The sequence below is a fragment of the Lepidochelys kempii genome, chromosome 12 (assembly GCF_965140265.1).
Source record: "Lepidochelys kempii isolate rLepKem1 chromosome 12, rLepKem1.hap2, whole genome shotgun sequence".
Taxonomy (NCBI): Eukaryota; Metazoa; Chordata; order Testudines; family Cheloniidae; genus Lepidochelys; species Lepidochelys kempii.
Window position 1 is genome coordinate 1,598,230 of NC_133267.1, and position 14,700 is coordinate 1,612,929.

The following is a 14,700-nucleotide window of genomic DNA, read 5'->3' on the forward strand; positions in this document are numbered from 1 at the left end:
CACTGGGCGCTCTGAAATGCCAGAAATTCCTGTCACTGCATTTCCACTGTCAGACAGGACAACATTTCATAGAGAATCTTTTCAAGCTTTACAACAGAGCTTCAAAGGTCTAAGATCAGTATGCTCATGGCTGACATGGATGGGTTGCTGCCATAATGCAGCAGTGCATGAATATAATCTTGAACAAGTTTTTTTTTTTTTTTTTTTAAAGCTGTTTACATACCCACTGATGCCTCCTGGCAATCTTCTTCAAAATAGCTGATTTAGAGATTATTCTGTTTTCTACTTTCTGCAGTTCTCCTTCCTACCCCGATCTTTATTATCAGGGATCGTCTCCAAAACGGAAGGCCTCAATTAATTATTGTAAACCAGCGAAACCAATTTACAGTGGAGGATCTGGCCCAGGATTTTTTATTGCTGAGGAATTCATCTGCTTCAAGTGGTTATTCCTTGCTCCATGTAACTTCCCTTCCCTTAGCTGCTTTGGGGATAGTGGCTTACTTAGTGGATCACTCAGTGTTTTTCAACCTTTTCAGGTTGGTGTTCCTTATTCAAAAATGTTCATGAACCCCTTAGTTTTTCTCTTTTATATAAATATAATAATGCTCAATCTATACAATTTGTGCGTTTCAAGAGTCTGACAGAAAATACTTGATCTTGAAAGGTAAGAGGATGTGGGCAGTAGGGGAATGAGATTCTTAAATTTTATTACACAAAAAGCAAACACCTTGCAATTGTCTCCTGGGAAATTTTACGGGGTATCAATCTTAACCCACCTATCTCATTACCAAGGGATAGCTGCATCATTTTGCCCCTCCCCCCTCTTTTGCTCTCTATTGTTCTCCCTTCCAGAGCTTGCTTTTTTTTGCTGTCCTCTTATTTAATCTTCAGGTACCCACATAACATCCCTACTCTACCTCCAAATTCCAGAGTGAACACTTAGGATCAGTAAAAATAAGATCAGTTGTTGGTTATTAAATTGTGTGTGGGAGGGTGTATGTTGTGAGGTCCTGCAGGAGTCAGTCCTGAGTCTGGTACTAGTCAACATTTTCACTAATGACTTGGATAATGGAGTGGAGCGTGTGCTTATAAAACTTTTGGGTGACACTACACTGGGGTTGCAAGCCCTTCGGAGGACAGGATTAGCATTCAAAATGACCTCAACAAATTAAAGTAGTAATCTAAAATCAGCAAGATTAAATTCAATAAATACAAGTGCAAAGTACTACTCTTAAAAGTAAGAATAAAATCCACAACTACAAAATGGGGAGTTACTGATGAGATGGTAGTACTGCTGAAAAGGATCTGGGGGCTATAGTGGATTACAAATTGAACAAGTCAACAGCGTGCTGCGATTGTGAAAAAGGTTAATATTATTCTGGAGGGTAGGTAAGACACGTGAATGTAATTGTTCCACTCTACACAGGTCTGATGAGGCCTCAGCTGGAGTGCTGTTTTCAGTTCTGGGTGGCACACTTCAGGAAATATGTAGATAAATTGGAGAGATTCCAGAAGAGGGCAAGAAAAATGATGAAAGGTTTAGAAAACCTGGCCAGTGGGAAAAGATTTAAAAACCTGGGCACGTTTAGACTTCAGAAAAGACTGATGGGGGAAGGCTGATACCTCCTCAGATATGTTAAAAACTCTTATAAAGAGGACAGTGATCAATTGCTCTCCATGTCCACTGAAGGTATGATAAGAAGTAATGGGCTTAATCTGTAGCAAGGGGGATGTAGGTTAGATATTAAGAAAAACTTTCTGTCTCTAAGGGTAGTTAAATTCTGGAATAGGCTTTCAGTGTTTGGTTATGGAATCCCCATCATTGGAGGATTAAAAACAAGTTGGACAAACACCTTTCAGGGATGGTCTAGATTTACTTGGTCCTGCCTCAGCACAGAGTGCTGGACTAGATGACCTCTCGATGTCCTTTCCAGCCTTACATTTCAATGATTTATGAAGGTGTTACAAAAACACTTTGTTGATTGTGCTAATTAATTATCTTTTTGCTTCAGTACATATCATCATTTATACTTCTAGTATGTGGAGTAAAGTTTTTGTTTGCAATCCACATTAGTTACTGCATCAGTGCTTGTTCTGATGTCCTAGAATACTAAAGTTGCAAAAGAAAATTCAGACTAGAACCCAAGGAAGAGAGTTCACCAGTTCAAATAAATTATTCTTCCTTTTTTTCATGTCTGCTCTGAAGTTTCTGATCAGGTCCCACCAGAGCATGAAGGTCGTGATGCTGAAGAAGCAGAAGTCCAGCACAAACAGGTAAAGTGAACCAACAGTCCTTGGACAGAGAATAAAGATGGCAAATATTTCATTTGTCTGATCTTTGTTGTTGTTGTTTCAGAGAACTCCACTAAAGAAACCTGATGTGACAGTTCCCACTGTACCACTGGATGAGGAAGAAGGGGACACCTGTGCCATCTGCTTTGAGCAATGGACTAATGCTGGGGAGCACCGGCTCTCAGCATTGCGGTGTGGACACCTGTTTGGATATACTTGCATCGTAAGGTGGCTTAAGGGACAGGCAGGAAAATGCCCTCAGGTAAAGTGCGCCCTTTTGTGTTGGAACAGACTTGCTCTCAGCCTCTGGTCCAAATGTGACCATAATTAAGAGAGTTATTATTCAGAAGGGAATGACATCAGGGTTTTAAATACTGTGTAAAAAGTCCACCATTTCAGCCTGTTAAACTAGGTTCACCAGGGGAAGGAGACCAAAGCCCTGAGGTAAGTGGGATACCGGGAGGAAGCAGGAGCATTTAAGGGGGCAGGGCTCCTGCCTCATACTGAGAAAGAGGGACGATCAGCGAGTTACCTCAAGTGCCTGTACACAAATGCAAGAAGCCTGAGAAAAAAGCAGGGAGAACTGGAAGTCCTGGCACAGTCAAGGAATTATGATGTGATTGGAATAACAGAGACTTGGTGGATAACTCACATGACTGGAGTACTGTCATGGATGGATATAAACTGTTCAGGAAGGACAGACAGGGCAGAAAAGGTGGGGGAGTTGCACTGTATGTAAGGGAGCAGTATGACTGCTCAGAGCTCCGGTATGAAACTGCAGAAAAACCCGAGTCTCGGGATTAAGTTTAGAAGTGTGAGCAACAACGGTGATGTCGTGGTGGGAGTCTGCTATAGACCACCAGACCAGGGGGATGAGGTGGACGAGGCTTTCTTCCGGCAACTCACGGAAGCTACTAGATCGCAGGCCCTGGTTCTCATGGGAGACTTCAGTCACCCCGATATCTGCTGGGAGAGCAATATCAATGTGCACAGACAATCCAGGAAGTTTTTGGAAAGTGTAGGGGACAATTTCCTGGTGCAAATGCTGGAGGAACCAACGAGGGGCAGAGCTCTTCTTGACCTGCTGCTCACAAACCGGGAAGAATTAGTAGGGGAAGCAAAAGTGAATGAGAACCTGGGAGGCAGTGACCATGAGATGGTCACGTTCAGGATCCTGACACAGGGAAGAAAGGAGAGCAGCAGAATACGGACCCTGGACTTCAGAAAAGCAGAGTTTGACTCCCTCAGGGAAGTGATGGGCAGGATCCCCTGGGAGAATAACATGAGGGGGAAAGGAGTCCAGGAGAGCTGGCTGTATTTTAAAGAATCCTTATTGAGGTTACAGGGACAAACCATCCCGATGTGTAGAAAGAACAGTAAATATGGCAGGCGACCAGCTTGGCTACACAGTGAAATCCTTGCTGATCTTAAACACAAAAAAGAAGCTTACAAGAAGTGGAAGATTGGACAAATGACCACGGAAGAGTATAAAAATATTGCTCGGGCATGCAGGATTGAAATCGGGAAGGCCAAATCACAACTGGAGTTGCAGCTAGCAAGAGATGTTAAGAGTAACAAGAATGGTTTCTTCAGGTATGTTAGCAACAAGAAGAAAGTCAAGGAAAGCGTGGGCCCCTTACTGAATGAGGGAGGCAACCTACTGACAGGATGTGGAAAAAGCTAATGTACTCAATGCTTTTTTTTGCTTCTGCCTTCACGAGCAAGGTCAGCTCCCAGACTACTACGCTGGGCAGCACAGCATGGGGAGGAGGTGACCAGCCCTCTGTGGAGAAAGAGGTGGTTAGGGACTATTTAGAAAAGCTGGACGAGCACAAGTCCACGGGGCTGGATGCGCTGCATCCGAGAGTGCTAAAGGAGTTGGCGGATGTGATTGCAGAGCCATTGGCCATTATCTTTGAAAACTCATGGTGATCGGGGGAAGTCCCGGACGACTGGAAAAAGGCTAATGTAGTGCCCATCTTTAAAAAAGGGAAAGAGGAGGATCCTGGGAACTACAGGCCAGTCAGCCTCACCTCAGTCCCCGGAAAAATCATGGAGCAGGTCCTCAAGGAATCAATTGTGAAGCATTTAGAGGAGAGGAAAGTGATCAGGAACAGTCAGCATGGATTCACCAAGGGCAAGTCATGCCTGAGTAATCCAATTGCCTTCTGTGACGAGATAACTGGCTCTGTGGATGAGGGGAAAGCAGTGGATGTGTTATTCCTTGACTTTAGCAAAACTTTTGACATGGTCTCCCACAATATTCTTGCCAGCAAGTTAAAGAAGTATGGGCTGGATGAATGGACGAGAAGGTGGATAGAAAGTTGGCTAGATTGTCGGGCTCAATGGATAGTGATCAATAGCTCCATGTCTAGTTGGCAGCCGGTATCAAGTGGAGTGCCCCAAGGGTTGGTCCTGGGGCCAGTTTTGTTCAATATCTTCATAAATGATCTGGATGATGGTGTGGGTTGCACCCTCAGCAAGTTTGCAGATGACACTAAAGTGGGAGGAGAGGTAGTTACGCTGGAGGGTAGGAATAGGATACAGAGGGCCCCAGACAAATTAGAAGATTGGGCCAAAAGAAATCTGAGGTTCAACAAGGACAAGTGCAGAGTCCTGCACTTAGGACGGAAGAATTCCATGCACCGCTACAGACTAGGGGCTGAATGGCTCGGCAGCAGTTCTGCAGAAAAGGACCTAGGGGTTACAGTGGTGGAGAAGCTAGATATGAGTCACCAGTGTGCCCTTGTTGCCAAGAAGGCCAATGGCATTTTGGGATGTATAAGTAGGGGCATTGCCAGCAGATCGAGGGATGTGATCGTTCCCGTCTATTCGACATTGGTGAGGCCTCATCTGGAGTACTGTGTCCAGTTTTGGGCCCCACACCACAAGAAGGATGTGGAAAAATTGGAAAGAGCCCAGCGGAGGGCAACAAAAATGATGGGGGACTGGAACACATGACTTATGAGGAGAGGCTGAGGGTACTGGGATTGTTTAGTCTGCAGAAGAGAAGAATGAGGGGGGATTTGATAGCTGCTTTCAACTACCTGAAAGGGAGTTCCAAAGGGGATGGCTCTAGACTGTTCTCAGTAGTAACAGATGACAGAACAAGGATTAGTGGTCTCGAGTTGCAGTGGGGGAGGCTTAGGTTGGATATTAGGAAAAACTTTTTCACTAGGAGGGTGGTGAAACACTGGAATGCGTTACCTAGGGAGGTGGTGGAATCTCCTTCCTTAGATATTTTTAAGGTCAGGCTTGACAAAGCCCTGGCTGAGATGATTTAGTTGGGGATTGGTCCTGCTTTGAGCAGGGGGTGGACTAGATGACCTGCTGAGGTCCCTTCCAACCCTGATATTCTATGATTCTATGAATAAAATCTCCACTGCTTTGAAGTGATTTTCACCGGGTTCAGCTCGCTCTGTTCCTCTGAAGGAGAACTTAAATTCTTAACCTAATTCAACACAATTTTGCTGAAATGAGTTAGAGTATTAGTGTTGCTCAGTGGGTAGCAGCATCACATGTGGGGCAAATGGCAGAGTTCAAGTCCTGTTCAACAACTTGGTGTCAGGACACTCCGGTGCAGTCGTGGAGGGGACTGCCCAGTTTGGTGCCATTTGTCGGATAAGATTAATTACCCTTAATGGAAATGTCTGGCAGTGTTTTAAATTAATGGCTGAGAGCTCTGGTTTCCTGGTCAGGCACCTAAAGGAGGTTCTAAGGTTCAAGGCTGTGCGAGAATCACTAAGTTCAGGATTGCTGCTGCATTTGTCTGCTGTTGCTGCACTCCAATATCCATCACTGCTTCAAAGGGTGAAAAAGTACTTTAGTCAACCTAATTGTAAGTAAAAAAAACAAACCACCTCAGCTTTTGCTCCCTTAGAAATGCGGTGTCAAATAGCCTCAGATATTTGATAGCATTTGAGCTATCAGATACCAGAGAGAGGTTAAAACCTAACCATCAACTTCTTAAACCATTAATGTCTTGTGATTGGATGCTTGTAAATTAACAATTAAGGGATTCAGCCTTTTCCCTACTATTCACCTAGCCTTTCACTCACTCATTCCTTATACTCTCTCCCCACCCATTTGAGAGATCATTTCCAATATCTGATTTATTTTGACCTTAACATATATTTTTCCAGTTTTTAACAGGGCAGTATTAAGTTTGGGCAGGATTAAGTTGTGTGGGATTTAGCCCTGGTCTACACTAGACATTTTACATTGGTATAGCTACATCTTGAGAGTGTGAAAAATGCATACCCCTGTGAGATGTAGTTATACTGATCTAACCCCTGGTGTAGACATTGGTAGACAGATTCTTCCATCGACCTACCTACCGCCTGTTGGGGAGGTAGATTACCTACCCCACCCCTCCCATCAGCATAGGTAGTATCTACACTGAAGCGCTGCAGCTGCACTGCTATAGTGTGTTAAGTGTAGGTATAACCTAAGGGTATGTCTATGCTGCAATAAAAAAAACCCTGTGGCTGGCCCATGCCCGCTGATTTGGGCTTGTGGGGCTCAAGCTGAGGAGCTGTCTAATTGTGGTGTAAAAATTCAGGATTAGATTGCAGCCTGAGCTCTGGAACCCTCCCTCCTTGCATGGTCCTAGAGCCCAGGCTGCAGCCCAAGCACGAACATCTACACCACAATTAAACAGCTCCTTAGCCTGAGTCAGCTAGCGTGGGCCAGCAGCAGGTCTTTAGTTGCACAGTAGACATAGTACTCTAAGTGAATGAAGTTACGTGGTATTGGGAAACAGGCTGGATCATTTAACTGTTCATTTCTGGTGGTCCTAATGTTTTGAGGTTTTATAAAGCTGTAAAGTTGGTTGGGTTTGGGGGTTTTGTTATGATTTTGCAGAGTGTAATGTTGTGTCGGTGTTAGCTGCACTCCTCTGAAACATAGTTTCACTCCTAACTCTGTTAAAACTATTTTTTTAGATCAAGAATAGTGTTCAATTTACAATGCAAAGAGCCAACTGTCACTTCCTAGCCTTCTTACCTGAGGGCTAAGGTTTCATTAGCTCTCAAATGAAAAAGCCATTGTATAGTTTTTTAGATTTGCTTGCTTTTGAGTGGGATTCCTGCTGAAGCAGTCTGGTGTTTTACACTGTAGTTAAACAAAAGGATTCATTCTTCAGATCTGCCTCTCGCTTCTCATCCTTGTCAAATCTGTGTAACTTTTTTCAGAACAAAATCCTCAGAGCATTCCTCAGACTTGGACTTCTGTTCTTAAACTTCTGTGATTTCTCATTCTTACTATCGCTTACTTCTCTCTCAAAGGGAGGAGGAGAGATGCTCTAGGAAACACAGTAGTTGATATCCTGAGTGATTAGACTTTTGGTGTCTATTATATATTTCTGCTAAACATTCTAGTGGTGCATTATGTGTTTTTGTGTGATGATCTTAAGGATGCCTAAGGCTGGCTGGCTGAGTGTCTTCTAGTGACACAGCTACCTGAGAAGTGTCTGAGATGGGCTTCTCGCTCTAAAGAAGAGATGAGCTAGCCTTGGGGTTTTTACTCTGCAGTCCCAGTTGCTATATTCTTTAACTGATTTGTACATAATTGCTGTGCATGTGGCTTTGTAGAAAAGGTGGTTTGAGTGCAAGTTACTATTATAGTTTTAACATTCTAGATCCTACTAGTGACCTCTGTTGGGTGCTAGAGAAGCAATCGTAAGCATTTACTGCTCTTCACACTCAATCTTTTGCCAGACATGGAAACCGTGACCATGATGTATGTCTTTATACTACTAAACAGTAAATATACTTGCATTTAAAAGACATGAAGTAATGTGGGATTCCCCAAAGGCTGCTTGATATGGTCTGTCTCTAATCCCCTTTATCTGATGCCAACAACACATTTTCTAAACACTAAGCCTTGCAATCCCCCCATCAGGGTGGTATTAATCCAATTTTACAGATGGGGAAACTGAAGTACAGAGAGGTTAAGTGACTTTGCCAACACCACATAGCACGTACAAGATAAAGTTGTGAATAGACTCAAGGAGTACCTGATTTGTGCTGCTCTCAAAGTAGAGGTGGGGACTGTCTGTTTGCATGAGCATTTGAATTGATCACAGGATTTGTCTGGCAGTCCTGGGTACTTGGTGGTTTTGAATCACAAGACCCGGGGCAGCAGAGGGATGCTTTCTGAAAGGTGAATGCTGCACTGGAAAATCAGATCTAAAATTTCAAAATAGCAATCCTGATTAAGATTCTAATGACCCATGGATAGCAATGTTTGAAGGGGAATTTCAAAATATTTAACATCTGGGTTTAACAGAGTGGGGAATATTTAATTTGGGTTTGAATTGAATGTTAATTTCCCAGGGATAAACTGAACCCACTTTTTATTTTAGTGCAATAAGAAGGCAAAGCGCTCAGACGTTGTGGTCCTGTATGCCCGTACTTTGAAAGCACTGGACACCAGCGAACAGGAACGCATGAAAAGGTATGGAGCATACACCTCAGATGTACCATGTCTGTCCCACATGTACATGCTGTTGTGGAAAACAAGTTAAACCATCTGCTTGGCTCAAACAGCCTGAGGTCTTTTATTGAATACAAGCATGCAGGGAGAGGGAGATAGAGATGGTCACACACGGGTGCCACCCTGGTCTCTCTGCTCTGCCCCTATAATACCAGACTTATGTAGGTCCAAATTCAAGCCAAATGATACATTTCCTTACCACTCAGGCATTCTTAATAAAGCCTTATAAGGAATTAATGGAAGGGCAGTTTCATAATTAGCATAGTGTTGACGCACCGTGTTGTTATCAGGATCTACGGTTTGCTATGGCAGCGTTTTGACTAGGGACTTCTGCAGGGTGGAGGGTACATATAATGGACGGCTAGGGACTTTTCCGGAGGCCCTTTGGCTCTTTTCTAGTTAGAGATTGGCCTAGTCCATTATCTGGGTCAAATGCCACAGCCTTGTATACGTAAATGCTTTAGCTTAAGCCAAGTCTTACAGGATACAGGCCTATAGGCCTCTTGCTTTACAGCTCTTGCATATGTTGCATATAGTGCATAGATTTTGCTGCAGAATGGGATGGAGTCAGTTTCAACAGCAAGGTTAATAGCAATTTCCCTCACAATGCCTAAGAAAGAAAACTGATTTCATGTAGCGTGACTCTTACCTAAGCCTTTTTTCAGCTATGCTCCCTGAAACTGGCTATGCACTTTGTCTTAACTGCGAGTACCAGTATTATGGATTGCCTTAAATATGGAGATCATGCTGGGTTCAGCATTTGTTATCTGGAACAAGGATCCCTATTATAATTGAATTCTTGGGTTTTGTGTCCTTGCACATGTTATTGAGAGCTGACTAAAGCAAGCTTAGGTGGTGTATGTTAAAACACCACAGCTGAAGAATGTGCCAAGTCCTTCCAAAAAATCCCAAACTAACTGCTAATTCATCTTTAAATGTGATATGAAGCACCTTGTCCAGAAATGCAGTGAGGGTTGTCAAGGTTCCTCCCCCACTCTGAACTCTAGGGTACAGATGTGGGGACCTGCATGAAAAACCTCCTAAGCTTATCTTTACCAGCTTAGGTCAAAACTTCCCCAAGGTACAAAATATTACACCCGTTATCCTTGGACTGGCCGCTACCACCACCAAACTAATACTGGTTACTGGGGAAGAGCTGTTTGGACGCGTCCTTCCCCCCAAAATACTTCCCAAAACCTTGCACTCCACTTCCTGGACAAGGTTTGGTAAAAAGCCTCACCAATTTGCCTAGGTGACTACAGACCCAGACCCTTGGATCTTAAGAACAATGAACAATCCTCCCAACACTTGCACCCCCTCCTTTCCTGGGAAATGTTGGATAAAAAGCCTCACCAATTTGCATAGGTGACCACAGACCCAAACCCTTGGATCTGAGAACAATGAAAAAGCATTCAGTGTTTTACAAGAAGACTTTTAATAAAAAATAGAAGTAAATAGAAATAAAGAAATCCCCCCTGTAAAATCAGGATGGTAGATATCTTACAGGGTAATTAGATTCAAAAACATAGAGAACCCCTCTAGGCAAAACCTTAAGTTACAAAAAAGATACACAGACAGAAATAGTTATTCTATTCAGCACAATTCTTTTCTCAGCCATTTAAAGAAATCATAATCTAACACATACCTAGCTAGATTACTTACTAAAAGTTCTAAGGCTCCATTCCTGGTCTATCCCTGGCAGAAACCAGCATACAGACAGACCCAGACCCTTTGTTTCTCTCCCTCCTCCCAGCTTTTGAAAGTATCTTGTCTCCTCATTGGTCATTTTGGTCAGGTGCCAGCAAGGTTACCTTTAGCTTCTTAACCCTTTACAGGTGAGAGGAGCTTTCCCCTGGCCAGGACGGATTTCAAAGGGGTTTACCCTTCCCTTTATATTTATGACAAGGGTGAACAGTAGACTTTAACTTTATCTCTTTAGATATGAATTAAAAAGTGGTCTCATCTCATTGTCAGAAATGTATTATGATATGGAAACTGATATTCTGAAGTCAGTCTGACGACATCTAAGCTGAACATTTAGAATTCATTATAAACCAAAAACCAGGACAAAATTAGCCATTGTAATTTCTATGGTGTAAGTTCATGTACAGTGTTAAATTTCTGTTATACGCAACTACAACTAGTATAGTAAAATCCAATAAAGGTTAAAGGTTGCAGAATCCCAGGTCCTTCCTAAATCTTAGTATTGCTGAGCAAAACATCATTTCAGCTTCCTTAGATCATTTCCCCTTTCAGGAAACTTTCAGACTCTTTTTTTCAACTCAGTACTTATTTAAAATACCACTACCATGGTGAAACTTCCAAGTGAGCTCATTATCTCCTAATATAGCTTTCCTGCATTACCCTAATTGCCAATCAGAAATGGGTGAGGAAGGAATTTTAACTGGCATTCTGTGACCGAGGTCCTGGGAGGGCCACACTGAGGGTACTCAATTAGGGCAAACTGCAAAGAATGGGGCAGCCAATCTCCAAAGCTGGTGGATATTCCAATACTTAGGTTTACCAAGCCAGCACAAACCAGCTTCTACAGTACCTTACTTGCTTCACAGAAGCCAAAACACAGTTCCCTTATAGCAACCCAGCCTTGACACCCAAATCGATCAGGATTACTGAAAATCTTATTAATCATATAAGAAAGTTCTGCAGTCCCAAAGGATTGGACACATTACCTCCCAAGTTAATGAATATTTCAGATTTTACCCAAATACACGCTACAGCCAATTCTTATTAACTAAACTAAAATTTATTAAAAGAAATGAGAGTGAGTATTGGTTAAAAGATCAGTATATGTAGACATGAGTACAGTTCTGAGATTAGTTTCATAGTGGAGAAAATGAATTTTGTAGTTGCAAAGAGTTCTTTCAGAATTAGTCCACAGGTTATAGTCCAGTGTTCATATTCAGGGTGATCCAGGTGGGACTGGAGATCGTGGTCTTCTAACTCAAGCTTCCCCTGCATGAAGCATCAAGCAAATCTGAGATAAAAAGGATCAGGACCCAAGAGACCTTTATACAGTTCCAGGCCTTCTCTTGACAGCAGAGTCCTTAGGCGAACAATAGGCAATCATTGAGCTTTTGAAGTAGACCTATTTCCTAAGTATCACTGGTAATTAGCTACATGAATTAATATAAAGCAATTGCCTGTTTTCCACCATTAGCAGGTGATTCTCTATGCATTTCAAAGAGATCAATAAAGTGATATCACTATTTACAGTTCATTTAAATGCTAAGATCTTCTTTTGATCTCTGAAGTAACAGAATACAGCATAGATAGGAACTCTTGGGTTACATTGTAAACCTCTAACAATATATTGTGTAAAAACACAAATATTATCTACCAATATGTCCCAAAAGGTTGAATTTGGGTAATTTATCCTGCAGAATGCTTAACCCTTTCTGGCCATGTGTCACACGTGCCATTGCCTGATGCTGTGTTTTTGATCTCTGTAATGTTACAATTCATTGTGAACACTGGATGTGATGTTGCAAAGCACAATATCGGGGAGATTTTAAATACAAATGACTGTCGGGCTTCTAACTCCCACTGAAAGACTAACTGCTATTTTGTGTCCTTGAAAATCTTCCCTACAGGCTGTACCTTTTCTGCTGCTGCCACCACCCTCCCCCACTGACCATTCATGTCTCTTCCTCCCCCACTCCCCCCACACACTTCACTGCTGCCTTTCTTCCAGCGTAGTCACAATCCATCCAAAATATCTGAATTCCTCTCTTTCGTTAGGCTCAGAGTGCCAGGGTAGGAACATAGAAGTTGATAGAATACACATCCTTAACTCTGCCCCTTTGCACCTATGTGCTCTTAGTCTTATGTTTGTGTTCATATTTGATTTCTCAAATTCAGTAAAGCTGTTCTTTGACCTCTAGATACATATCCGTGTATCTAAAGGCCGTTATCTTTGAAAACTTGTGACAATCGGGGGAGGTCCCAGACGATTGGAAAAGGCAAACATAGAGCCCATCTTTAAAAAAGGGAAGAAGGAGAATCCAGGAAACTACAGACCGGTCAGCCTCATCTCAGTCCCTGGAAAAATCATGGAGCAGGTCCTCAAGGAATCCATTTTGAAGCACTTGGAGAAGAGGAAGGTGATCCGGAACAGTCAACATGGATTCACCAAGGGCAAGTCATGTCTGACCAATCTGATTGCCTTCTATATGAGAACTGGCTCTGTGGGTATGGGGAAAGCGGTGGACGTGATATGCCTTGACTTTAGCAAAGCTTTTGATACGGTCTCCCACAGTGTTCTTGCCAGCAAGTTAAAAAAGTATGGATTGGATGAATTGTCTATAAGGTGGCTAGAAAGCTAGCTAGATCGTCGGGCTCAATGGGTAGTGATCAATGGCTTCATGTCTAGTTGGCAGCCAGTATCAAGTGGAGTGCCTGAGGGGTCGGTTCTTGGGCCAGATTTGTTCAATATCTTCATTAACGATCTAGAGGATGGGATGGATTGCACCCTCAGCAAGTTTGCAGATGACACTATGCTGGGGGGAGAGGTAGATACGCTGGAAGGTCGGGATAGGGTCCGGAGTGACCTAGTCAAATTGGAGGATTGGGACAAAAGAAATCTGATGAGGTTCAACAAGGACAAATGCAGAGTCCTGCACTTAGGACAGAAGAATCCCATGCACTGCTACAGACTAGGGACTGACTGGCTAAGCAGCAGTTCTGCAGAAAAGGATCTCGGGGTTATGATGGACAAGAAGCTGGATATGAGTCCACAGTTGCCAAGAAGACTAACTGCACATTGGGCTGCATTGTTAAGAGCCTTGCCAGCAGATCAAGGGAAGTGATAATTCCCGTCTATTTGGCACTGATGCCACATCTGGAGTACTGTGTCCAGTTTTGGGCCCCCCACTACAGAAAGGATGTGGAGAAATTGGAGAGAGTCCAGCAGAGGGCAACAAAAATGATTAGGGGCTCAGAGGTTTTTAAGGCCTGGCTTGACAAAGCCCTGGCTGGGATGATTTAGTTGGGGTTGGTCCTGCTTTTGAGCAGGGGGTTGGACTAGATGACCTCCTGAGATCTCTTCCAACTCTAATCTTCTGTGATTCTATGATATGTAACTCATAATATCATCAATATAGATATTCGCTATAGATGTTTGTAATGGAAACTTCCTTAATATCAGCCCCGATACTAAAACAAATGCAGTTGTATTTTGCTTTTTACACAACAAAAATCATGTGACAAAATCACAGAGGTGCAGTTAGGTCCCACATAGTAGTGTTTACTAAACAGACGCAAACATGAAAGCCTACGTATGCACATGCTGCTGCTCTGACTGGTTTGCAGCAGCTTCTGAAACAGAACACAGTAGCACTAAAAACTCCCAAATTATTTAAAGTGTTACTACTCTATTCCTATATGCTACATACTTGTTCCCCCTTTATGTAAAGGACACTTAAAAGAAAAGTTACAAATGTGTTACTGTCAAAAACTTATCACTAAATATACAACATGGCATAGATTAGTCTGAGAGGTGGTTTATGACATCTCTGGACAATGTCTTAGGCATCACAACAGTATCTACTTTCTGATGTAGCTGTATTAGTAACATCTTCCTGCTGTTTAGTATTAGGGTCACTTGTAATAGAAAAAAGGACCCGAGGCTCACAGTATTATTACAAGTGAGTGTCTGGCTGTATTGTAGGCTTATTAATATTCAGTACCTGTTGAATTCTTACATAGAAAATGTACAGAATATTTTTTTCCTCCGTATTTGCTTTATTTTGGGATTGATGGAAAGGGCTCATCTGCTTTAGAAAAGTAATCAAACAGTCCTTGTGAACCACTAGATAAAAGGTCACAGTTACTGTTATGCATAACTGAGAGCATAACTAAGGCCCCTCTGCTATTCCCCTCCAATAAATCATTAGG

At 42.7% G+C, this 14,700-nt stretch overlaps 1 protein-coding gene across 9 annotated transcripts in view; it reads left to right on the forward strand.

Moving 5' to 3' along the window:
- RFWD3 (ring finger and WD repeat domain 3) overlaps nt 1-14,700 on the forward strand; it is a 65,682-nt gene that overhangs the window by 16,883 nt on the left and 34,099 nt on the right. For all 9 annotated transcript variants that reach the window (XM_073307088.1, XM_073307085.1, XM_073307090.1 and 6 more), the window contains 3 exons: nt 2,207-2,274; nt 2,357-2,554; nt 8,657-8,748. In XM_073307088.1, coding sequence (XP_073163189.1) covers nt 2,207-2,274; nt 2,357-2,554; nt 8,657-8,748 — 358 coding nt within the window. The remainder of the gene's footprint in view (nt 1-2,206; nt 2,275-2,356; nt 2,555-8,656; nt 8,749-14,700) is intronic.